Raw genomic sequence first — 26174 nt, 5'->3', positions numbered from 1 at the left:
GAGAACAAAATCAAAACTCTCCAGTGGAAAACTACCAAGACCTTGTTCCAATATATCTCCTTCAAGATTTCCATTATATTCTTCTTTTCAGTAACTTCTGGACTCACTAATCATAACTTCTAACTCCTCTGCCTTCCTGATTGAGTTATTACTTAAAATATATTATTTGTATTTTGCCAATTTCTATATATCTAATTCCTGAACATTCCTAGCTGAAATCCCACTTTCCTCATGAAATTTCTCTAATCTCTCCCCCGGCCTGTTACTACCAGTAGAATAACTATTCTCTGAATAGCAGTCTACCTGTATTTCTCTTATATACATCACTTTCCAATTTATACAATAGCTATTCAATTTGACTGCGTTGGATAAGACTATTATTACTAGATTTTAAGTCCCTTAGAAGAAGACTCTTGATCAAATTCAAACACACCCCCTAGTAACCAGTACAATGCCTTGTAAAAGCGGTGTTCAAAAATGGTTGGTAAGTGAATGGTTCACGAGAACAATAAATTGGTAAATTCTGGTGATAAAGGATACTATTTTCATCATACTAGTGTGTATACCAAGCAAACACTAGACTATTAAAATATTCTCTTTTTTTAAAAAAAGATTTATTTGAGAGAAAGAGCTCGAGCGCACGTGTGTGCGTGGGAGGGAAGGGAAGAGGAAGAGGGAAAGAGAAAATCTCAAGCAGACTCCCCTCTGAGAAGGAGCCTCACACAGGGCTCTATCCCACCACCCTGAGATCATGACCTGAGCCTAAATCAAGAGTCGGACGCTTAAGTGACTGAGCCATTTAGGAACCCAACTATTAAAATATTCTCTAACCAAAAAACATGCATTCTTCTTTCCCTAGAAATTTGAAGGGAAAAAAAGTTAATGTCAATGTTGACAAAATTGCTTAATATTGAAAATAACGGACTTATTTTATCTGTGGTAAGGGTATAATTTAATTTGATTTTAAAGTTTTACAGATATACACAGAGCATTGTTATCCATGGTGGGATGGACATAGTTAAAGCCTCTCCTGTGAAGGATGAAATAGACAAAATAACCACAATTTAATTCTTAACTAAAATTCTAGTACAGTAATCAATATTTCACTTTAAAAGGTTTGTTTTCTTTTTTAAAAGAGTTATTTGAGAGAGAGAGAATGCGTGAGCACAAGTGGGGGGAGGGGCAAAGGGAGAGAGAATCTCAAGCAGACTCCCTGCTAAGCATGGAGCCCAACGCAGGGCTCGATTCCACGACCCCGAGATCATGACCTGAGCCAAAACCAAGAGTCGGATGCTTAACCGACTGAGCCACCCAGGCGCCCCACTTTAAAAGGGTTTTAATCCTTTTATGTGTTGTGAATCCACTATGGAGTATCGAATTTGTCTAAGAAGTTAAATTTCAATATAATTTGAAAGACATGAAACTAGATTGTTTACTAGCTGAACTCGAACTTATTAAAAGGGTACTCACCTTCTCACATGCCCTAACTGTCTGAGAAACAACTCCCCGAGCATAGCTGATTAGACTAGCAGGAGTCAATCTAACGGCCATGAGCACAAACTGCAGCCTCATTCAGATTCTCCCCTTCTTGTCCCTGAGACTCAGGAGAGACAGTAGCTGCAGGTGGTATATTTCTAAGCCAAAGACACATAAAGGAGGGGCTGAAAAGCCTATATTTAGGCCATAGAGAAGTAAAACAAAAATACAGTCTATAAAAAGAATAATGAAACTAATGAACAAAGATCAACAAAGAAAAGAAACCAAGCAACTGCAGAAAGAGAGACGGAAAATGCAGTCAAGGTACCCAACAGTTTACAAATTTCTCGTTCTAGTCTTTTGTGAATCTCAGCTACTATGGGTTATCTCAGAAAAGTAGTAAGCATACATTTATATAAGTATAAAACAGATTTCCATTTATGCTTACTCTAGATTCAATTGATCTGTTACTAGTAACTAAAATGTCTCTGAAGCACTGGCCCCTTTGCTCTTTATGCTGATATGCTCAAACGGCAGATATGTGAACTTTAAATCTATAGCTTTGAATGCATTTTATTTAACATCTTTGGGCTAATAGAAACTGCTTATCAATTCACCTCTAGAAAGGCATTAATCAAATCCTTATAATGAGCTAACACATTTCCCCAAAGTGAGCAAAGACTCTTCATCACTTCTCAATGTGAGAAATAAGCCCATTTAATGCCAATTACTATTGACACAATTTCTTCTTACATACAATATAAATAAATCTGTCAAATTAAGACAAATGAACAATCAAAAGAAATTTCTCCATGTTCCACACATTTAACAGATGCTCGAGTAATGACAAAATAGCAGTGCTTTTATATAATATGAAAGAAAGCACTTCTGAATTAAACCTTTCATTTTTAGGTGTTCATAATACCATATGCAACTGGGACTTAAGTTCTACTTAATAATGATAGCAGACAAAGCAGTAGCAGTAGAATGCCAGGGTAGCTAACAATAATAAGAAAAAACCCTGCCATACGAAAGATAAAATCTTCATGTCTCTCCTATTTAGGCTTTACAGCAATCTTGTAAAGCTGGGGGTTGATAGAGATAATCAATATTTTTTAGAAACAAAAATTTACTCCACTATAAAAGTGGATTTTTCAAATGAGTTGGCTAATACCCCCATTTTCTTATAACCCTCCTTTTTACTGCCATTTGCTTTCTATCCTTTTTCTGAACATTGCCTGCTTGCCCCTCCAGATTCCTATCTATCCTCCACCCTGCTCTGTGTCCTGGGAAACTCACTTATATGGATCATATCAATGAACTCTTTTGGTCTTTAAGTTCTTATTACATCTGGCTAATGGGAGGCAATGGCAGGAGACTGGTGGGGAGCAGGAGTGTGAGAGGCAGGGGTTAGATACACCCTCTCAAAGTGCTGTCAGGGGGCCTTCTCTTAATAGCTACCTTCTTCTGCTTCCAGGGACCTCTCCCTTTCCTTGCCCCTCAGGCCCAAAAATGATAATGTCTCCCCACCTGCTATCCCTTGCTCATATCTTTAAACCTTGCCCACCTTTGCTTATCATTCCTTTATTAAACTTTCCTCAAATTATCCACTTTGCGTGTGCTGTTTATTGCCAAGACCCTAATGAATACAATTCTCTATCCCTATATCTTTGGAACACCTCCTTCTAAAGCTGCCAAAGCCTTTACATAAAAATTGCCCAGTTAAATGGCCTGCCTACCTTGATTTCTCCCTGTAGCACTGATCACCTGTTTCTTCTTCATACTGCTATTACACGCAAATAGACATGTGATAGACCTGTCAGTTTTCTCTTCCCATTGCTGCTCTTTAAACACGGTAATCTGCAAAGGTCCTTTCCTTAACTCTAAACTCATCTCTCTCCATATTTTCTCTACCAGGACCTTGCGACACGTGATTACTATATTGATGGCTTTCCAAAAGATCTCTCTAATCCTAGACTGCTTTCGTACTCTAGTGCTGTATTTTCAACCACTAGTTTTATCTACGTGTCCCTATATCATATCAACTCTAAGTACAAAATTATCAAGGCAGAGGAAACCAGTATTTCTCTCTAGCTTTCTTACTTCCCTGAACTGACCACCAGTTTCTAAGTCCACTCTAGCGCCCTATTCATTTCCATATATATAATTATTCCTTCATAAGTGGCTTTCATCTTTCTCTTCCTTCTTAATTGCTAATGCCACTAAATTGCAGTCAGGATTAGCTTCAAGTTTGGTAACTGCATAAACTTTCAAATTGGTGTCTTCCACAGTATCTAGCACACAGTCTTAATCATTTTGCATTTCAGTATTTGTTGAGTTAGTGGATCAAAACAAATTATAAAGGAACTGGTTTATAAAGCTTATATAAAAATTTAGATAATTAAGGGAAATATGCAATATGTTTGGAAAGACAAATATGGAAAAAATACAATGCTCATATTTACAAGTAACCAAAGTATTGCTTGTATGCCAGGTACTAAACTATGTACCTATATATACATAGCTCATTTAATTTTTACACACACACACACACACACACACAAATCCTCATAGAGGAGGTATTAACACCCACATATCACTGATAAGTCAATTAAGGTTCCAGGAAATTAAGTTCAAGTTCACAAAACTAGAAAGTGGAGGACTGTAAACTGAAAAGTATGTCTGCCTATGTTACATTCACAATATGTTTAGTTTAACATGCATGGTGAACCTGAACTTTATATTTATCATCAAGCTTTGAGCAAAAGAAAGTTTTGGCTTATGTAAATATTACTAAGTTCTATCTGTCTAAGTAAGACAAATTAGTTAATGGTATTACATCTCCCTATCAAATTCTCTGCCTTTTCTGATTTACTAGGCTTCGCTCGGGAACTTGACATGAGGAGGGGCAGGAAGCAGGATGGTGGAGACAGTGTAAGGGGGCTGAGTCCTAATTCAAGCACCTCATTCAGAAGGTGCTTTTAGAATCAAATGGAAAGCATAAGTTGTCTAAAAATCAAATTGAAACCGTGAGTTCTCCAGAAAGGACACTAAGCAAGCAAACACTGGGGCTCAACAGTAGCTAAGCTGGGTTTTTACAGTAAGTTTTTACTAACACATTAGCTACCAGATAAACCAACCCTGACGGACAGCAGCCTCCCTTGAAACCAGGGAGTAAGCGAATGGGAGGATGGCAATTGGTATTTATTGGTTCAGAGCCCTGATTAAATATGATTTTTTTTTTCTATTTTAAAGCGCCTAATAGTAGGAGTTCTTGATTTAGATTAACTGTAGTGGAAGGGCTAAGGAGGGTAAACTAGTCTAAAAGTCATTCTCTATCACTGACAAGGTGTTTAAAATTACATGTGCTCCAGTGATGGATTGAGACATTATTGATGAGAATGTACTGTGAACACGAACAGCTGAAAAAGATTGAGAACCACAAACCTTGAGTAATGCTGACTGGGACAGCTTATAAAATAATGTTATTTTTCACTGAAATTTCATGAAACAAAATGACTCATGGGAGACAACAAATAGGTATTTTCCAAAAATGAAGGGCATTGTTCAGGTTTTTCAAGAACAAGAACATTATAAATGCTATAAGCTATTTTTTAAAAAATAGGTCAATGATCAACATACAATGCTCTTAAGTATAGCAGAGAGCCCACTTAGCTTAGTATTTTCTGCTTGGCAGAGCAACTAGACATTACTTATATAACAATGCCCTAGTCGTACCCTCAAAGTAGGTAATAAATCTTAGAACTCTGTTCCCTTTTGTTCCAGTTCACCCTCACCTTTTCAAATAAAAACACCAATGGTCCTTTTAAAGCAAGGATACCCAAATTTTTGGATCGTGAACCTTATGAGTGAAAAAATGTTTTGAGAACCCGTTCAATAAATATATGTGCCCATTTGTAAATTGTAACAAACAGTGCTATACTAATACATGATAGATACATGTAAAAATTACATAAAAAGAGAATTATAAAGGATGGGAAAGAGATGAAACAATTAAAACTTTAAAAAATATTTTAATTACTAATTTAGAAAATATCTTTTGGCTCAATTAAAAAAACCTTAAAAAAATCTTGTAAAAAATTGTGAGGTAGATTTGAGGGTCTGATTCTAAGTCCATTTTCAACAGCTTGTCCCATTGATCACATTGGCTCAAAAGATGTGACTGAGACATGGTAGAGCCACTGGGAAAATGTGCATTGTGACCAGTGTCTACTAAATAAAAAGTTTTATTTTTAATGCCATTTACCAATTTTGCTAAGGTTTTAATTGAAATTCTGCTAGTAAATTGCATCTTCCTTGATGTTTTCTAATAGGTTCAAAAACCACCTAAACACAAATTAAGAAACACTTTAAAACAGGTTAGAAAATTCTGATTTCAAGTTTTTTAATTATATGTAGATAAAACAGCTGGGTGATTTACACCATTTTTTGGCAAAAAAAAAAATTCACAAACAGTGGACATTTTCTAAAAATCTATTCTCAAATGTCTTCTTCATTTTTTGAAGTTTCTTTAAAAATGCAGTCACTTTCCCATTTACTCAAATATGCATAAAATATGTAATCTTTGCCTTCAAGGGTTTGACTATGTTTCTTTTTTTAAAAAGTACCTACATACAAGTAAAAAATACCTACACACATGCCATTTGTCATCACAGATGATGACAAATTTTCAATCCTCTTATTTTCATTAAAAAAAAAAAGGCACAACAACTAAGTATGACAATTCCTGAAAATACTAATTCATGAAATAGCCAGATAATCTCTTTATGCTATAAGACTGTCATTCCCTCGGATTGCCAACAATGTTATTTATGAAGGATCTACCATTTAGGATAGTACCCATAAATCTACTCATTTAGGCATGTGTAAAGTGCGATATGTGACAACAGGCTGAAAGTGAACAGATGAGTGAGTTTGTCAGTGTCAATCCTTTGCTACTCAGACTCCCATTCTTCCTCAGGAAACACCTTGAGCTGACTCAGACAGGCTGACACATGGACCTAATGAGGGAGCCAGCATAAATCTGTGTATTGAATATTAGCAGATGTTAATTTCTTTATTCAGAAATAAAGAAATTACTATCTTAATAAATTAAAATTCTAATATTTTTTCCTGTCCCCAATGGCTCATCTTGTATGTTCCATAGAGTGTCTACTTTGGAGACTTCTACTTTAAAATACATACTCTTGAGGATTTAAAAATTTCCAATTTCAAGTCACCTCTGAAAAACAACCAGTTTGCTTCCTTCCTCCCTCAAGCAATTCATAATTTCAGACAATGCCAACAAAAATGGTTACCCCAAAAATTCGTATTTCTTTAGTGTCGAGGTTATTTGAGAAAATTATTATCATTACCAGTTTGAAGGAACAAAAATGTTCTTTAGAATAAGGAGCAATATTCTGACTATCATTTACATAAATTATTCTGATAAACCATCAATGATGTTGACTATCAAAATCCCTCAATTCCAGTATTATTGTAAAACAATGTAAAGTTAAATGGATTTTGAATGATAAGACTGTAGCTACATTTTATTGCTTTACAGAAGAATGGCAGTAAAGTACAATAAAACACAGGTAATTATTTTTATTAGTAACAAGATTTAAATCACCTTTAAAAGAGAACAGGTGACTTCAAATACATGGTAACAGTCCTTTACAAAATTCATTTTTCCAGGAAAATCCAAGAGAACAGTAAGAGTCTTAGGAGCAGCTAGGCTACTCAATTCCAAGTCTGACAGTTTATTTCAGGTGTGCGTCTTACCTTTGCTCCATGCTTATGCAGAACTTCCATGACGTCATTGTGAGCTCTTTCTGCTGCAACGTGCAGGGGAGTCATGAAACTATGGAGAGGAGAAAAGGAAAAGGAAATTTCCTAGTTTTGTTGCATTTCCCTTTTAAAAACCATACTACTCCCTCTGCAATTACACTTACTCTTTATTCTTTTCATTAACATTCGCTCCTTTTCTAAGTAATAGTTCTGTCACTTGTTTTCGTTTGGGATGCAGGGAGGCCACAGCACAGTGCTATAAAGTAAACACAACTAAGTTAATAAAATAAACTTCTATTTAAAAGAGATACCGGAATTAAATAGCATCTGCTGACTATTTAGAATATTGTTCTGTCAAAACATATATTTTACATTATGGAGATGATCAAATTCTTTCTAAATATACTGGAAGTATAAGACATACGCCTTTAAACCAAGGTGAAATTATCTTAGTTAAGCATTAAGAGAGACTTTGTTTCTTTTCCTTTGGCCAATAAGTAATTATCCAATATATACTTATTTGGAGGTATCAGAATGCTGCCTCTCCAAAGCTACAAATACTCTTACCTGAATTAGTCAATCCTTCATTAGGTTGTCAGCCACATAAATCAACAGTTCTCAAACTCTGCCCCAGAGCTACTCCTAGCACTATAAGCCTATATGCCCAGGGACAGGCAAAAAGGCAATAAACTTGAAGGAGCTTAGCAGAAGACGTATTCTCAGAAATTTTATGTTTTATCCTATATTTGTATAGTTTTTGCATTCAACTTTGTTTTATATAAATGTTTGTATTAAAATTTGAAGAGTAAAAACCTACTTACTAATGAATAAAACAAACACTCCAAAAAAGCAGGTCAGGTTTACTCTGTTGCTTTGCGTATCTCCTGGCATAATGCTGGAGAGTGTGAATGTATCTGAATCCCAGTTCAAGAGTCATGTATTTAAGGATACATACAGTTGGCCCATTTCAGTTTGTCGACTCTTTTAATGTCATTTTCAGCAAGAAGTGACTATAGCTTGACTTTTTTTGTGCCAGATATATGTGGGACTGTTAACTGAAGCGTATTTACAGGTCTGTGATAGAGGCATAGTGTATGTTTAAATTCTGAATTCAGGAATAATTTTACCAGCCCTATATCTGAAACTTAATGTGGTCAATGACCAGGAAAATAAGCTAATCTTTCTGAAAGTACATTAGAAGAAAAAACATGAGGAGTTTAAAAAAACAATTTGTACAGTCTGGAACAAAAAATTTATCATCTTATCATTTTTCTATAATGAATGTAGTAATTCTTTGGATAATTAAGATAATTGCTCCAAAGGATGATGCAAGTACCTTTGAAAATACTTTAATCTTCTACAGAAAACAAATAGTCTTTACCTAGCAACATAAAAAAAAAAAAGATTCTAAAAAGAAAATCACGTCTTGTATTTTATGAAAGAATTGGCCACAAAAGTAGATTTGCTATGATATGGTTGGGTAAAGACAAAGGTAAAAATAATTCCCAAATCACAGGTGAGCAAATGTCTATTCCCTCACCCATAAAAGCAATCATTTCCTGAACCAAATTTAAAAATCAATGCAACCAACATTAAAATGGCAATTCCTGGCATTTCAGATACTAAAGTTACTTTAAGGTTTCTGAAATGAAAATCATACTTTGTCCCTCCACTACTGTTATAGACCTAAGGAATGGATTAACAATAAAATCTTACCAGCGCAGTTTCATGAGACTGTGGTTGTTTGAAATTAATGATTTCCAAAGCGAGTGTTTTTTTAACTTTGGCTAAGTCTGCTTCTCTGGCCGCTTGGAGTAAAGAATGACCTTTAAATTCATCTGTTAATGAAATAATGGTTGACATAAAAGATTTAAAATCTGTAAAAATCATTTTAGCATGATGACAAATCAGAAAATTATTAATTTTACATATTGCTCTATTTTACCAATAGCAGCAACAGACAGGATGATAAAGGTGCAAAGGATGTATAGTTAATGAAAACTTTTGAAAAATGTGTGAAATAAGATGTTTATACTCTCAGAATTCATAAGGATACACATACAAAGATACTCACTCCAGCTAAGTTTTAAAACATGCAACCAAAAATGTCCACCAAATGGAAACCAGTTATAAACACATATATACTGGAATACTTTATAGCTCTTAAACAAGAAAGGTCTGTACATACTATCATGAAAGTATATATAATTAAATGAAAATTCAAGTAGGAATTAAATGAAAATTCCTTTTAAGAGGAAAGACAGGTTGACCCAATTTTTTTGTATTGTTTCTACTACCATCGGCACCACAACTAAATATAAGAAATGGTACCAAAAAGGCACTTAGAGAAATAGTCACCAAAATATTAATAGTTTTAGCATAGAAAAGGGAAGAACTGAACTATGGCGAAGTGCCAGAGTTTGATAATTTTTCAAAGAACAACTAATATTTTATTTATTACTTGTATGAGATCTTTTCAAACGTGATTTCCAAATTAACGGCATAAATAAAAATCCAGTACTCTAATTAAAAACGTATAGTTATATTTTCTATTTTACAATTTTGGTTAGTATTCTGATATAACCACTTGCTAACAAAAAGTTGACAATTGTTCTAAAAAGATACAAATGATATGTAACCCAATACATTACATAGCAATCCTTGGCCCATTACAGGTCTTTGTACCTGCCTACTACTGAATTCCTTTCTTTTCCTCTCTCCTCTCCTGAGTTCCTCATCTCACTTCCCTCTGTCCCTCAAAAGACAGAGAAAGAGACACACACGCACACACACACACACACACACACACACGCCTTAATAACTACTATTATTGTTCAAGGTCTCAGTTTAGATATTCTGGATAAGCCTTCCTGATGTTCCTCATTATTGGGTTAGGATTCCTTCTTATGAAGTCCATTGCACTTGCACTTAGCCTTCTTTCACAGACATATCACATGACCTTATTTGCTATGGTAGTCCTATCACTTAGCATACTGCTTGGTATAGAGCATAGTATGTATTCAATTTGTTGCATGAATGCTGAATATTTATAAGTCATGGCAGGTTCAGGGGAAAAACCATTTTTACAAAACCTCTTGTTTAGTGGTACCTTATCATCACTAAATTCCTCAAAGTACAGGAATTTGAAACTTCAGAACTCAACGTCAAGTTCAAATGAAATAAAAGTAAACCAGTATTTTCAAATAACAAAATTACAGATTTTCATTTTAATGATAAAATTAGGGCTAAATCAAGTGAAAGAATTACAAACTGCCCTATATCAGGAGCAGGATCCTGACAATTACAAAGGAAAGTGATGTACGGAGAACTGATTTCAAATAAAAAGTACAATTTTGCTTTGTCTAGAAAGTCTAGAAGTCTAGAAAAATTTAAACTGAGTTCAAATCATACTGGCTTTTTCTCTGACAAATGTTCTATGGATATCAAAATGATAAAAGCAATTCTACTTTTTCAATTACTCCTTTACGTTCAGGAAAGGTACTCAGAAAAAAATTAAATGGGCAAATTTATGAAAAACAAACAGTAAGACTGCAGTACTAAGGAAATCAAGAAATTAGGATGTAATAATGCAATTAAACAACACGATATTCTCAAAAAACAAGAAGTAAAATATTTATTTTTTTGCTCTTCAGAAAAAAAAGTAAAGATTTCTGCCCAAATTGACTTTCAAATTTAAAATATTTTATTGATGTATACTCAAGAATAAAAAAACCCCAGAGAATGGAAAATCTATCAACAATATAATGGTCCCTCTAAATGCAAAGGTTACATAAAGGTTTGTTTTTAAAAACCTCAAGGAAGAAAAAAAAAAAAAAACCTCAAGGAAGTACTTAAGTAGCTAAAAAGAAGGCAGTAAAACTGCAAATTACTCCAACTTACCCTGAAAACTTAATGTTTATAAAATGCCCTAAAAGTTTCTCTTTTCAAATGCATTTTGAAACAAGAATGAAAGCTACTTTCAGTATTTTCACCTCTAGTATGTGCAGAATCCAAACTACCTTGTTCATTTGGCTCCATGGAAACAACACATTAAAAAAAGAGAGAGAAGAGCAGAAAAAAAATGTGTGTAATGAAAATGTTATAACCCTGGTTATGATCAAAATATTGTTTTTCTTTGTTTCTTGTATAATTTTCTTGAAGAGAACTCTGTAATTGTGAATGCCTACTGTAAAGCAGCGGACATGATGATGAAAACCAGAGTTCGAGCAGTTCCAACTTTGTTAAATCCTTTTCTTCAAATAATTCCTTGGTAGAATCTTATTTAATAAAATAAAAAATACTGAGAAGGTTGAAAAATCATCAGGGAACTTCTTTTACAAAACTATACAAATTTTCATTAAATCATATGTGGACAGTGGAATCAGACAGTCCAGTGAAATACGCTATAAACTCACAATGATACTCCTAATTGGCAAAATGTTTGAAAAGAAAAAGAAGTTAAAGGTGACAGGGGATAAAGCTGAGCCCTGGGTATAAACTAAAAGAAGGAAATTAGAAAAAGATAAAAAAAAAAAGTTTCAAGTTCAATTCAATAAACCTGCTGTGCATAGTGCACAATGCACTGTGTTGGGTTGAGGGTAGACAGACAGATGGGCCCAAACACAAATACCATTAATACATTTTTATTAGGTAACAAAGCACTGTGCACGTGCTAAGAAGACAATAATAAAATGAAAAGTCTTTCTAAGAATTTAAATTTCACTGGGAAGACAGAACATACACATAGAAGAAGGAACTATATGATGCAAGGTAACATATGACAAGGGTCATATGAATGGGAGGGAGAATAAAGGCATTTCTACAAGGATTCATTGCTAAGACATCTGCCTAGTTATAATCTGGTTTGTGCTGCCTATAATCTCGTTGATGTCATCTGTTCCAGTACCAAAATAAGTTTAAATTTTTAGTTAAGTAAGATGAAAACTGCAAGTCTTCCTGTTTTAACATAAACCAGCTTAAAATCTGCTTAAGTTTCAATGACATTATCATCATTTTGACTCTGCCTTTTTCTTAAGTTATCATTTAAAGATTTTCTTCAGGCATTTAAGGCATGAAAGGGAATACCAACCAGGGGACCAGTTAAGTATTAGGTAGGTGATGCCTAGTTTAATTTAAACCTGCAATGCCCACAGGCAGAATTAAATATATCTCAGTATTTGATATGACAAGTAAATGTTATGTGGTATCCTGAATGAGATCCTGGAACAGAAGAAAGACTTCAGGTAAAAACTGAGGAAATCTGAGTAGAGTATGGTCTTTAGTTAATAATATATCAATACTGGTTCATTAATTATGGCAAGTGTGTCATACTAATATAAGATGTTGATAGGAGGGCAAACTGGATATGGAATATATGAGAACTCTCTGTACTATTTTTATAATTTTTCTCTAAGTCTAAAACTATTCCAAAACAAAAAGTTTATCTAAAAAACATGCACATGTATATATAGGTAATATGTATCAGCATTTGAGAATATTACTTCCACCAAATCATAAATAGGATCTTATTCAAATTGGGGAAAGTGACTGCACTTGGGCTAAAACACACATAAGAAATAGAAACACGACTGTACAATCCTGCAGGGCTTGAGAAACAGTGAGTGCTCAATAATGTTAGATATCAAATATTATTACCCATAGTATAAGAATATAACTCTGTGAGCTCGGAGCATTTTTTTCTGGTTTGTACGCTGTTGTATTTCTGGTACCTGGCATCTAGTAAGCATGCAATAAATGGTTATTGATTGACTCGCCCTCATTAGCCTCAAAAGAAAAGTACAGGATCAGAAATGAGGATTATAAACTAGTGTATATGTAAGAACAGAAGGTTAGCATTTAAGTGGGACAAAAGACCAGTTTAATAACAAAAATGAGATATTCTAATTTACAGCAAGCAATATTGAGTTTGGGATATAAATACATACAAGTCAATCTCTCCCGGAGCTCAGGAGTTGGAGCCATATCTACAGCACTTTTGCCATGGCAATTGACTAATGTAGGATCAGCACCATGGCTAAGTAGCAAAGAGCAGACTTCCACACGATTCTTGGAAGCAGCCTCATGAAGTGGAGTGAACTGCCAGAGATCCATAGCATTAACACAAGCTCCATGCTGAATCAAGAAAAAAAGTTTTAGGTCAGTGATCATTTCGCTGAAGACATTTATTGCACTGTAAATTTCAGCTATGACTCTTCGAAATGTCAATAAATGTTTTACTTTCTTTAATTTCAGTTTTTAAAAACAATTTAAAATAAAGTGAGTGCTCTAAAAATTTTAAGGCAACAGTGGTATTTTTAAAAAACATTTTATTTTTTTAATACTCTTAACTGGCCCACAAACCACATGAAAACTTATGAGAAGTTAGAAAAAAAGCAAGTAATATTCAATATTTTAAAATTTCTCTTACCTTTAGTAGCAGTTCTGTGACTTCATAATGTCCATATGAACACGCATTATGAAGAGGCACAAGTCCACTAAATGAAGAAAGGCAAATTAAAGTACTGCAATTTCAAATAATGTATAGTCATTTATCCAAGAAGTGCTAAAAGACAAAATTCTAATAGATCCCAATATAGTTATATTAAAAATATCTCAGAGTATTTAATAAGAGGATATAAAGCGTAGCTAATGTTTAACCTTTTGTATTTACCTTGTGTCTTGTGTGTATAATCCTTAAATAAATGATAAAAATACCAATTAGAAAAGTATTTAAGTAAAAGGAAGAACATGTGCTAATTGACCACTGCATGCTTTACAGATCAAGTACCATAGAAAAATGTTCTTTGAGAGTGAGCTGAAATATTCCTACCATCTTATTTCACTTTGAAGGTAATTTCCAGCATAAGAATGAAATAGCCAAACTACTATAACTTGCATCTCCAAGTATCATTCTGCATGAGTCAAAGACCCCCATTTTTGTGGTGTACTTCCCTTGATGACCCACCTATCATACACCCATCTGTTTTTGGACATGCATAAGGAAACCGAGATGTACAAGAGCGTCAGGCATGTATGCCCCTGTGCTTTTGGGACACCAGTCACGTACAGCACAACAGCCGGCGCAGGCAAGAGAGAAGCACAGAGAGAGCAGATTTGAAATGCTAGATCCCCTCTCTGATCACCGTCTCAAATACTGAGTTGTTTCTTCGTTTCCGTGTTTTCTGACATGGAGAGAGGCAAAGTGAAAGAAACTCTCCTCCCTCCAGGGCTTCTCTTCTTTATGCTGCCAATCACAGGAGTGTAATATGGACCTATTTTACCTGGGCGGTAAGATCTTAAGGTGGGACAATGAGAAATGTCAGCCTATTACATAGGAGCAGACTTACTTCATAGGTCCCCTAAAGACTAGATAGGGAACGGATACAAAATTTTCTAAAATTCACCTCTTCATAAAATAAATGACTTCATTGCTTTCTTTTTTTTTTTAATTTATTTATTTGAGAGAGAGAATGAGAGAGAGAGAGAGCACATGAGAGGCGGGAGGGTCAGAGGGAGAAGCAGACTCCCTGCTGAGCAGGGAGCCCGATGTGGGACTCGATCCTGGGACTCCAGGATCATGACCTGAGCCAAAGGCAGTCGCTCAACCAACTGAGCCACCCAGGCGCCCGACTTCATTGCTTTCTTAATAGTTCCTCCCCTCTCCCCCCATTCCCATATCAACCTTTGTAAGTTTTCTCAGTTCAGATGTCCAAGATTTTATCAGGATAAAAACCAAATTAGAATATTATAAACTTATGATTTTGGTTTATTAATAAAAGATGATCCTTACACACCAGATGAATAGGATAGCTATGTTACTGGCTTATCAGAATTTTCAATCTGTTTTATCTCCCTTTCTGGAATGCCACTTGAGTTGAAAATAATAAATGTAATTGAGAGAAGCAAATTTTAACTTCAAATAATAGAAATGCGATAAAATTAACTAATTTAGGCCATTACCATGGGAAAGCCTCTTTAACAAGTAGAACATAAAAATGAAGTCAAACCAAAGTTGCAAACATGCTACCCAAGCTTCAAAGAAATGGGATAGGTGACTTTGTCCCGTGCGCAAAAACTTCAGAGTTTCGGATGCTGAAAACAAAGCGTAACGATCCCTGGATGAAACCATTCAAGGGAATAAATCAACACACCTACCCTTTGTCTTTTGCGTGAACATCAGCACCATGCTGGAGAAGAAGCTGCACTATCCGAACTCTGTTGTAGCCCGCTGCTAGATGTAGAGGGGTAGACTAGAAAAGAAAAAGAAAAACACATCCCCTCCTGAGGTAAATCATTCTCCCTTTGTCATTTCATCGGTGTTTACTTAGATTGAAATACAGTAAATGTTAACATGCACAGAAAATGCTGAGTTGAAGTGCCAGAAGGTCACAGTTTATAACTGGATGAGAGACAATTCACTCATCTCAGGAGGAAATTCTAACTTCAGTGTCATTCACCTATTTCTCCTACTTGTTTTTTAAGGCCTTCAGTAATCTAGCCCAACCCTACCTTCTCCACTTTATTTCTTACTTCTTTCCAACAGGAACCATTCATTGTCAGCGTTCTGAGAAGACTTGTCAGGATTCATATTCCTCATAACCAAAAACATTCTTCCTTATCCTACTTAAATCCTGCCCACTTTTCAAGTCCGAGGATTTCAATCCCAATTCTAGCGTAAGTCCTTCCCTAAAGAGCGGGCTCTCAAAATTTCTCTTAAGTAAGAGAAATTTAAGAAGGTTAAAAAGCCTCTCTAAAGAATAATTTAAAGAAACTTTAGTGGCAACAAAAAGGACAATGGACCATATTCATTCCATGTGGCTGTTAGCAATGTGTCAAAATTAATTTGCTGTATCGGGTGCAATGACATTTGACAGGACAGTATTTAATACTATATATGCAGTATAAATACAAAATACAGTTTCTTCCCAACTAATTTCTGCCACATTAATTTGAACCAAGTTATTAAACGGGACTCTGCTCATATTTAATATGGTAATTAAAATAATCAAACTTTTTTTAAAAAGGAAATAATAACATCAATTAAAAGGTTCTCTGCAACCATTGCAGTTTTTCCACCTTTGTTCATATACTTAAAGTTCAAATACTGTCACAGCTTTTCACACAGGGTCTAATATACCTTAATGTACTCTCATTTTTCCTGTCTTCTTTTTGGGCCTTGATATTTAGTAAGATTTTCAATTTCTTTTCTTCAAATACTATAAATGGCAAGATACAAAAGAATCACTAAATACTGTAGTATTACTGCTTTCAAGCCAGGCCATATATTTCATATATTTTGGCAGTCTCTAAGTTTAGGTAGTAGTTTTGAGCAGTACACAGCTAATAATGAGGAGACCAAGTAGATTAGAAGAGAGTCCCAAAGAGGAAGTCAGGAAACCTGATTATACTCCTGGATCTTATGAAACTGTGAAAGTCATATTACCTATATATCTCAGCCTCTTCATGTGTAAAACACAGACATAAAATCATCCATCCTAGCTACCTCAAAAATGTGCTAGGAGAAATTTTTCTTTCATATATCAACACTTATAAAATGTAAAATGTCATATAAAAATAGATGATTAAAATTTCTGCATCATTAAACAACTTGCCCATCCAAATTTCTGCTTCCAGACACATGTCGAATGTTATTGCAAATAATACTGCCAGGAAATACCAAGTTATTTTCAAAACCGTTTCTCCCCCTCCTTTAATATTTTAAAGATGCTGCTTCACCATCTTCTGGTTTGTATCATTTTGGACTAGAAATTTGTGAACACCCTTATGTTTGTTCATTTGTACAAGTGGCGTCTCTTTTGGATACTTGAATATTTTTATCACTGGCTTTAAACAATTTGATTGTGAAGTACACTGGTATGCCCTTCTGCTGCTGCCCCTTCTCCGTCTTCTCCTTTTGTGATGCTTGGGGCTTGCTGGGCTTCTTAGATCTGCGGTTCATAGTTTTCACCAAATTTGGAAAATATTCTATTATTTTTTCAAATTTTTTTTTCTGCCCTCTCTCCCACCATTGTCTCTTTAGGGACCCCAGTTATATATATATTAGGTTGCTTTCAAAGCTTGTTCTTAGCTTTGTTAAACAGAACCAGAGCAGCCTTCAGACTAGGACTAATTTCCCCTTCCAGTGAGGTATGGCCCTTCCGAGTACCCTATGGTAGCTAATGAATTAGGAGGTTTGTCCAGTCTGGCTGGTAGCACCAGAAGCGATCACAGATGCGGTGTGACTTGACTTGCCAGGGTTGCTACCTCTAATTCTCTTTCAGTGGTTCTTTTTATCACCCCGTGTGGCTTCCTCAGACTCCTGTTAATGGGTACTCAGCTGAAGACAGTCCGGGGAACTTTGCAGATCTCTGGAGCTCTCTTCTTTGCAGTTCTCCTTACACTGGCCCTCTACCGGCTAACTCTTGCCACACAGTCTCCCCAAGCTCCTAATTCCACCTTCTTATCCAGGGAGACCACTGGGCTCCTCCTGGGCCTCCTGTCTCCAATTTAAGGACTGGAAATGCTTTCTAGGCAGTAAGCTAGAGCAGTCACACAACTCGGCTTATTTAATGCTTAACTCTCAGGGATCACTTCCATGTACTGCCTGATGTCCAGTTTCTGAAAACCATTGTTTCATATATTTTGTTTAGCCTTTTTTTTTTTTTTTTTAAATTATTTCAAGAGGGAAGGTAAAACTAGTTTCTGTTACTCCATCTTGGCCCACCTTCAGGACTGAATTGGACTTTACAATGCAGTAGGGAAGCTCCCTCCAGAGACAATGACTGCTTTGGATGTCTGGCCAGTAAGTCAGTAAGCTCTTTTACAGGACTTAGCTGACATTTAATATTGTATGAAAAAAGTGACATCTTCATTACTGATGCACAAAAAGATTTTCCTTCTTCATATTAAGAATCTTTTACAAAATTTTGCTCAAATACAGTTGATTTAATAACAGTTTTTCTTATTCTTAAAAATGAACTAAGTCCCTAAATGGATGAATACATATACACACACCTTAACTGTTTATTTAGAAGGATAAAACATATGAAAAAATATTTAGTTTCTGAATTTTCAAAAATCATTGAGATTAAAAATTATTTATAGTGCTCTGAAAATGGTTATATACGTAGTTTCTAAATTACTGTAATTAGGTAAATTAGAAGACTCTGTAATTGACAAGGTAGGAAGTGACAGGAGGCTTGATATAAAGCAGTTGTGTAAGAAACAAAGTTGAGGAGTGAGTGTCAAAAACTATTAGAAAGCAGAATTGATAGAATCTGATAACTGACTGATGCAGGTAGTAAAGGATACAGCAGTTCCAGTTCAAAAATGTCAGTGACAGATGAAAAGAAAGGAAGGCTATAGGTTGGGAAAGGGAAGGGAGGAGAGAAGAGGAAGCCAGAGGGAAAGATTTTGAGGTTTGGGTTTATCGAATTTGAAGTGCCTATCTGATACTATAGTGATTATGGTTAGACTAACTAGAATTCAAGGAGCGAAGGCTGAATACAAATTTGGTTATAAAATGATGTAGCACTGGGGCGCCTGGGTGGCGCAGTCGATTAAGTGTCCAACTCTTGGTTTCAGCTCAGGTCATGATCTCAAGGTCGTGAGATCAAGCCCTGCATTGGGCTCCGTGCTCAGCTCAGAGTCTGCTTAAGCCCCTCTCCCTCTCCTCTGCCCCTCCCGGCCCCCATGCTCTCTCTCTAAAATAAATCAATAAAATCTTAAAAAATAAAATAAAATTTTTAGCATCTGCAATGTATTTGGCAGCATACTAAGTGCTAGGGGTAACATGGGAAACAAGAAAGGTCAATACTTTGCCTTTATGAGTCTTCTTATTCCTCCAAAACATGAGTCCCTTAATGAAATACATATATACTAATTCTTCAGAAGGCCAAAGATGAGGAAACAAAAGTCTAGGTTCTGAGGAATCAACCACAGAAAGCAGACAGCTACTATTAAATGTGACAAATACTGTAGGAAGGGAAGTTCAGGATGTCATAAGAGGCTAGAGGCTGCATACTAAACCACTCTGGAGGCCAGCGGAAGGGACTGCCGTTAGGGAAGATTCTCAGAAGAACTGTTTCCTGAGGGGGAGACTTGAGGATAAACAGAAATCCCTGAGGTAAAAGGATGGGGAACTTTATTCCAGGTAGTACGAAGAGCACATATTAATACCCACCAGACACGGAGGAATGAAAAAAATCTCAGTGACTAAGTGTAATATGTGAGATTGGGGGAGCCTCTAAGAACAATAGGAAACCTCTGAAGAGCCTGAAGCAGCAATTACTTAAGACTGCAGTTTTGGAAAGATCGCTGTAGTTATTCCATAGAGAATAACTGGGGGTGGGGTACAACTCTGATGGCAGAAGACCCGAACTGAAGACTGCAGGACTAATGGAGGAGAGATAATGACAGTGTCAGTTGGCAAAATGGTAGCAGCGCCTAAGTAGAGGTAGCTGGGCTCTTAAGGGAGTAGATAAATTCACAGGGAGAGTAAGTACAGAATAAGCTAGATGAGCCTTTCCAAGTAGTAGTTCCAATGCGGATGCTAATTATGCAAACTTAATAGTATCACTAGAAGGCACATACAAATCTGTAAAATGCATGCAATAAATTTGAGGAAATGGTAGAAAACGAAAAGAAAAAGTAAAAATTAAGAACAAAGGATGATTTGAACAAGCATACACTACTAAGATCCCAGAGGTTTTTCTTGTAGAAAAAAGTTCAGTAGGTATAATGTTTAGCATCTAAACATTATATACCAAAATACTATCTTCTGATGCAAAGCAATTAAAATCATGTGGTCTAGGGCTAAATTTAATGAATGGTTAACACACAGTGCCAACTTTATACCTCAACTGCCAAATGGCAAAGTAATGATAAAAGTAATTTTCTAAATGCTAGGATAATTAACAGTGTAATGTAGGCTTTGAAAAAAATCAAGCAGACCCATTTGTAAAATATTCACACGTTACTTGATAATTTTGTGGTTGCAACTAGTAAACACAAGAAGCAAACATTTAAGACATCATCATACACAGGCCAGCAATCACTACCAGTTGGTACATCTTAGATTTATTCTTAAAACAGATTTTTCGTTGGAATATTTAAAAGCCAAGCATGAAGAGTGATAAAGTATGTAACAACTGCAAATATAAAAACTACTTTTTTCTGCTGTAAGAGAATGATATTGCTGATATTTCATACTGTAAAATGTTTATAGAAAAAGGAATTCTTACTTAAGGAAATCTCATAATCTAAAGTTTTCTTCTTGGAATCAGGCCACAAGAAAAAAAACAAACATATATATCTATCCTTGCCTTTTATGATATAGATTTGCAGCACAGAAAAAAGCATGTAAGAGAGCTTTAACTTACCCAACACATGCATGCAGGGTGAAAACAGTAACAAGCGACAGCCCTGTTCAAAAGCTGTGGCTGCAACCTTAACCTAAGTCCAGGTGGCAAAATATAAGGAAATGAGTAAAGGCTTTTACATTCGGGGCTTGCATTCCTGCTTTGCAGATTTACAAGGTATATGACTTTGGACTAATTTCTCAGTGTCTTAGAGCCTTGCCTTCCAATGTCTGTAAAATGAGAATTGTAATTCCTACCATTTAAGGCTATTGTATGGATGACAGAAAACTGTATAAAGCACCTAATACAGTATCACACAGAAAAAGCACGACAAATAGTAGTTACTAATTATTATCACCTTATTAAGTATCTTACATACTTAGAAGTTATTTCTTAGTGGTCATTTATCAAGCCTCACCTTACTTTAGGTATTGGGACTATTTGACATAGCTGATCACTTCCTCCTTCTTGAAATATTTTTCTCCTTGGTATCTAGGACACAAAGACCTACCTCACTGGTTATTCCTTACTCTTTTTTTCTGGTTGCTCCTCATTTTCTTGAAATTGGAGTACTCCAGGACTGTGTCCTTAAATCTCTTTTCTTCATTATCTATACTCATTCCTTTGGTGATCTCATGTAGTCCTATGGATTTAAATAACCTTTATACACTGACAACTCCTCAATCATTATCTCCAGCTCAGTCCTCTTTGCTGAACTCCCAACTCTCATAATCTAACTTCCTACTTGACATCACCACAAGGATATACAGGAGATATCTCATGCTTATCATGTCCACAAGTGAGCTTCTAGTATTCCTCCAAAACCTATAAGGAACAATTTCCTATTGCTGTTAATAGCAACTCTATCCTTTTTGTTACTTGGGTCAAGAACTCTTTTGAGTTTTTCCTGATTACCGTCTTTCCCTCACTATGCTCACTGCGGTGAGAATATTTCTGTTGGCACTATCTCCAAAATATCTCCAGAATCCAATCACTTCTCTGCCACAGGCCTGGTCTAAGTCCCCATCCTCTCTCAGCTGGCTGAGTTGTGACAGCCTTCTATTTGGCATTCTTGCTTCCAGCATAATCCCCTCAGATTCCATGCAACATAGCAGCAGAGTGATCCTGTTAAAATATACCAGTTAGATATACCAGTCCTCTGCTCAGAATCTTCCAATGGCTCTTCATCTCACTCTAAGAAAAAGCTAAGTCTGTATAATGATCTAGAAGGCCATAAAAAATCTCTCCCAGTACTACTCTCCAACTTTCCAACCTCATCTTTTGCTCTACTCCCCCTGGTTCACTCCACATGGCTCAAATGCCCTAATTATTAATTAGCTGCAACGACTGGGCATTAGATTGTATTAATAAGTGAAATACCTTCTGAAAAAATTAAAGGCCTACCAGTAACAAAATATTCTCCCACTTAAATTTAATTTCACATGTGACATCTTAACAAATCCAAACAACAAGGAAAGACAAAATATTCCTGAGGGTTAAATGTCAAAATAAAAGAATCTTATGGATTCATAAGGCAGCTATCAGCTTTCAAAGACCTATATATTATTATGTGCTCAGAATATAAAAATTTAATTTCTAAATCTTTTTTTTTCCATTGAGCAAAAAAAATCATGATAACTATGTCTTAAGATTTAAATGCATTATTACACATAGTCAACCCCAGAGGAATTTTAGCATTTACATTTTAACACAAAACACACATTGCTCTCTCGAAAATGACTGCTGGATACAGGGGAAAGCATTCCTTGATCTGACAGTGCTGAGAAAGCTTTGGAAGTTTAACCATTACCATACAGAATATATCCCAATCTTTGTAACACTGTTCATCTAAAAAGCATAAAATATAAAAATTCTTAATTTCTTAAGACTGCTGTTATTCCATTTTTATAAAGCACACACTTTGGGACATTCCTTAGATAAGATTTTAAGATGAGATTCCAAAATACCAATACTCCTTGGGACACCTGGGTGGCTCAGTCGGTTAAGCATCTGCCTTCGGCTCAGGTCATGATGCCAGGATTCTGGGATGGAGTCCCGCATCGATGCAGGGACTTGATCCCCTGCTCAGCGGGGAGTCTGCTTCTCCCTCTACCTCTGCCTACCCCCTGCTTGTGCTCTCTCACTCTCTCCCTGGCAAATAAATAAATCTTAAAAAAAAACAAAAACAAAAACAAAATAGCAATACTCCAAATAATTATCTCTTCTCCTCTTGTTCTGTCTTTGGACAATATCTTGCAAATAAAATATAAAAAAGATTGCCAAAGACTGGTCCTAAAACTATTTGCCACAATCTTTTACTATAACACTTGTCACAAAATAATTATAGTAATTATTTATTTATCTCCTCTAATCTACCCTGAGCTCATGAGAACAGAGAATATGTCTTAATTTTATGTTTGAAGGCTTAACACAGTACTTTATACTTAGTAGGGTATTAAAAAATGAAAGTTACTGTCAGCTTTTGATTTACATTACTAAAAGGGAACAGAGGACATGAAATTGGTGAATTTGACTTTAAATTTGTATGAAAGATTTACACCAACATTTCAACACAGGCCTGAGTGATGTGTGATGCATTCTCCAGGAAAGAACAAAACCACAACTGTGAAGCCATGATGTAAGTCATCAGAAAGCTATCTACCCTCGTGATATATAGTGTATTTTGGTTTTCATTAAGATAAAGGCCCGGTTTGACCTCGATCAAATCCTCTGGAATTTTCCAGACTACAGTGACTACCTCATCCTGGTTTGCCCAAGATTTTCCTGGTCCCAGGAAACCCATTCATCCCAGGCAAACGGGGATGCTTGGCCACCCTACTCTAGCTTACTGCTGAATGAGTTTCCTGGTTCCTGGAGCTGTCCCAAGTCAGAAAATTGTGTGTGTGTCTGTATATGCGTGCCTACGTGCAAGCGCACACAGGCATTCTGAATAAAGAAAGACTTATTCCTCTGCCAAACTAGGAAAAGAATCCTATTAAAAGTTGGCTCAAGAGATAACAAGGGATACTTCTCTTTCCATTTAAACAATTCCTTTAAAAGATTCAAGTGCAGTCTTTCTCAGGCCATACAAGCTCCACATACTATTCAAGCTCTTCCTCCAGCCTCTTGCTCTTGCTACACTTACAAAAATGGCTTCATCAGATAAAACCTTATGATCTTTTCAGCACTCGAACATGCATGTAAGCATCACCCAGATTCAACAATCATTAATTATTAAGACTTCGTGACTCCGGCATCTGCCATCTCTTTTTCTCTCTTTTATTTTTCCCACTGAAGTGTTCTGAAGCAAACTCTCCCCCTTACGTATTTCCATAGGGGTCTCTAAAAAGTATGGGCATTTTCATTTAAAACCCCAAAGTTATTACATTTCACAAAAATAGCGGTAAATCCATCTAATACCCATATGAAGCACCTCTCCTAATTGTCTGAAAAACTTTCTAAAGTCGGTTCGCTGGACGTCAGGATCAATTCTTTTGGTTCTTGTGCCATTAAGCTTCCCTACATCTACAACGGTCTTCATCTCTCCTTTTGTCTTTTTTCATGATCCTGACTTGTTGAAGAGACCTTGTTTATTGTTCCCTGTCCTGTGTGATGATTTCCCTTGTGCCTATTTCTATTTTCTGTGTTTCACGTAAATTGGAACTTCCTCTTTCACGAGAAACTTCTTTAGCAAGAATACTTCATAGACAGTACTTCCTACAGCATTGTCTCAGGGGACATATTATGTCTGGATATCCTACTTTTCGTGATAAGATTGCCCTGTGTACCATCAGTTTTGCAATTACCACCTCTGTGACCTGTGAATTCCAGACATCATCCTTGTAATTTTCTTAACTTCCTGCCATCCTTTTATAAAGTATATATGAACAGAGGATCATTACACTTAAAAATTCCAATACTTATTTCCACTTTTTTATAAAAACATACTTCTCAGATATGGTTCCAAAAATGAGGTATTACATATGTATTTTCTCAGTTTTAACTGGTCTCAATTATCAGTTACCTTTACTCACCATTCCCTCCCCAATAGAATTCCCTTTTAAGGTATAAAAACAACGTATTCCCTCTAAAATAATATAAAGTAAAATGTTCTCTCTACTTCTTCCCCTAGCTCAACAAACTCCTTTCCTGAAGGTAACCACTGTTTAGAGATGCACAAGTATCATTTGAGATTTTTTTCTATGTACATGAACATGTTTTTCTCAGTTCTTTTTGCTGTTGTTTTGGTCACACAAATGGATCATATTATACTCTTCTGCAATTTGCTTTTTTTCTCTTAAAGTATTCGTATATATAAGTTTATCTTATTCCTTGTATAGTATTTCCACTGTGTAGCTAGCTGTACCATGATTATTTACTCATTGTCTAGAAGTCGACAGTCAGGTTGTTCCATCTCTGCTCTGGCTATCTTAACAAAAAACACCTCAAACTCATCATTTGGTTAAGACAGATCAGTATTTCCCTTCTACAAATAAAATACTATTATCAGCCATTAATATAAAATTCCCTGGAAAATATAATAACCACATAATCAGAGCTTATTAAGTTTCTTTCAGGCAGAGAGACGTGATTAATCTGCTTGCTAGGTATACCTAAGAACTTCTTTGAGACAGTGATACTTTAATCAAAATCAAAACAACTTGCAAGCTAGAGAATCAATATGGGCATGAGTCCATGGAAATACGTATCACTGATGCCTGTCAATTTTGAGGGAGATTTAAAGTAGTACCATAATGAAGATTAGACAATCTCCTTGAAGTTTCTCAATTCTTGGGCTTTTATAAAGAGAATTTAAAGAAGAAACTCTCTGGGGAATGAAAACTGATGAACCCAAGTAAAAACAAAACTTTTCTAAAAAGATATTTTATTCATACCTTTTTCAAAAACTAGGTCTCCTTTAACTTGTTTCTTCTACAGATTACACATTACTCGATCCTCCTATAGTAATGTTTTCTTTTCCAATCTTTTTCTCTGGTCCCGGGCCTCATGATCAATGGTTCTCTAAAGCACAGTACCTCGAGCTAAATACATATATGGTTTCATCACAGTGGACTATATCAGGACTATTACTTTGCAATAATAGACATGATACCACTCCTATTACTTTGCAATAATAGACACGATACCACTCCTAGAACCTAACAGTGTTTAACACATTAATGTTTTTTAGTCACAGTCTCTGTAATAGGGGAAGTTAGCCGACAATCATACCAGTTTCCTCACTGAGTTATTTTCAGGCTAAAATGAAATAGAAGATATTTTGAAAATACAAAGTTGTTTATTGAAAATAATAGCTAAAATCTACTAGAGACTTTCTAGGTACCACGCACTTTTCAAAATGTACTATACGTATTGTATGTATTAATTGGTATTTACTCGTATTTACTTTACAAATCGATTACCAGAGCTAGAAACTACTGTAATCTCCACATAAAGGGGGAAACTGAGGAACAGGGAGATTAATACAGCAAGTTAATAGAGTCAGAGATCAAATCCAGACAGTCTGACCTCAGAATTCCCATTCTGCTT

General features: G+C 35.6%; 1 protein-coding gene across 2 annotated transcripts in view; it reads right to left on the bottom strand.

Moving 5' to 3' along the window:
• TNKS (tankyrase) overlaps positions 1–26174 on the bottom strand; it is a 191133-nt gene that overhangs the window by 57117 nt on the left and 107842 nt on the right. For both annotated transcript variants that reach the window (XM_081808494.1, XM_006740557.3), the window contains 6 exons: positions 15421–15515; positions 13694–13760; positions 13212–13398; positions 8983–9104; positions 7431–7522; positions 7261–7339 (listed from right to left, as the gene is read on the bottom strand). In XM_081808494.1, the coding sequence (XP_081664620.1) occupies positions 7261–7339; positions 7431–7522; positions 8983–9104; positions 13212–13398; positions 13694–13760; positions 15421–15515 (642 nt within the window). The remainder of the gene's footprint in view (positions 1–7260; positions 7340–7430; positions 7523–8982; positions 9105–13211; positions 13399–13693; positions 13761–15420; positions 15516–26174) is intronic.

This window comes from Leptonychotes weddellii, chromosome 2 (assembly GCF_054177405.1).
Source record: "Leptonychotes weddellii isolate Sample4059 chromosome 2, ASM5417740v2, whole genome shotgun sequence".
Taxonomy (NCBI): domain Eukaryota; kingdom Metazoa; phylum Chordata; class Mammalia; order Carnivora; family Phocidae; genus Leptonychotes; species Leptonychotes weddellii.
Note: the sequence above shows the minus strand (reverse complement) of the source record. Positions and strands in the feature narration are given on the sequence as shown.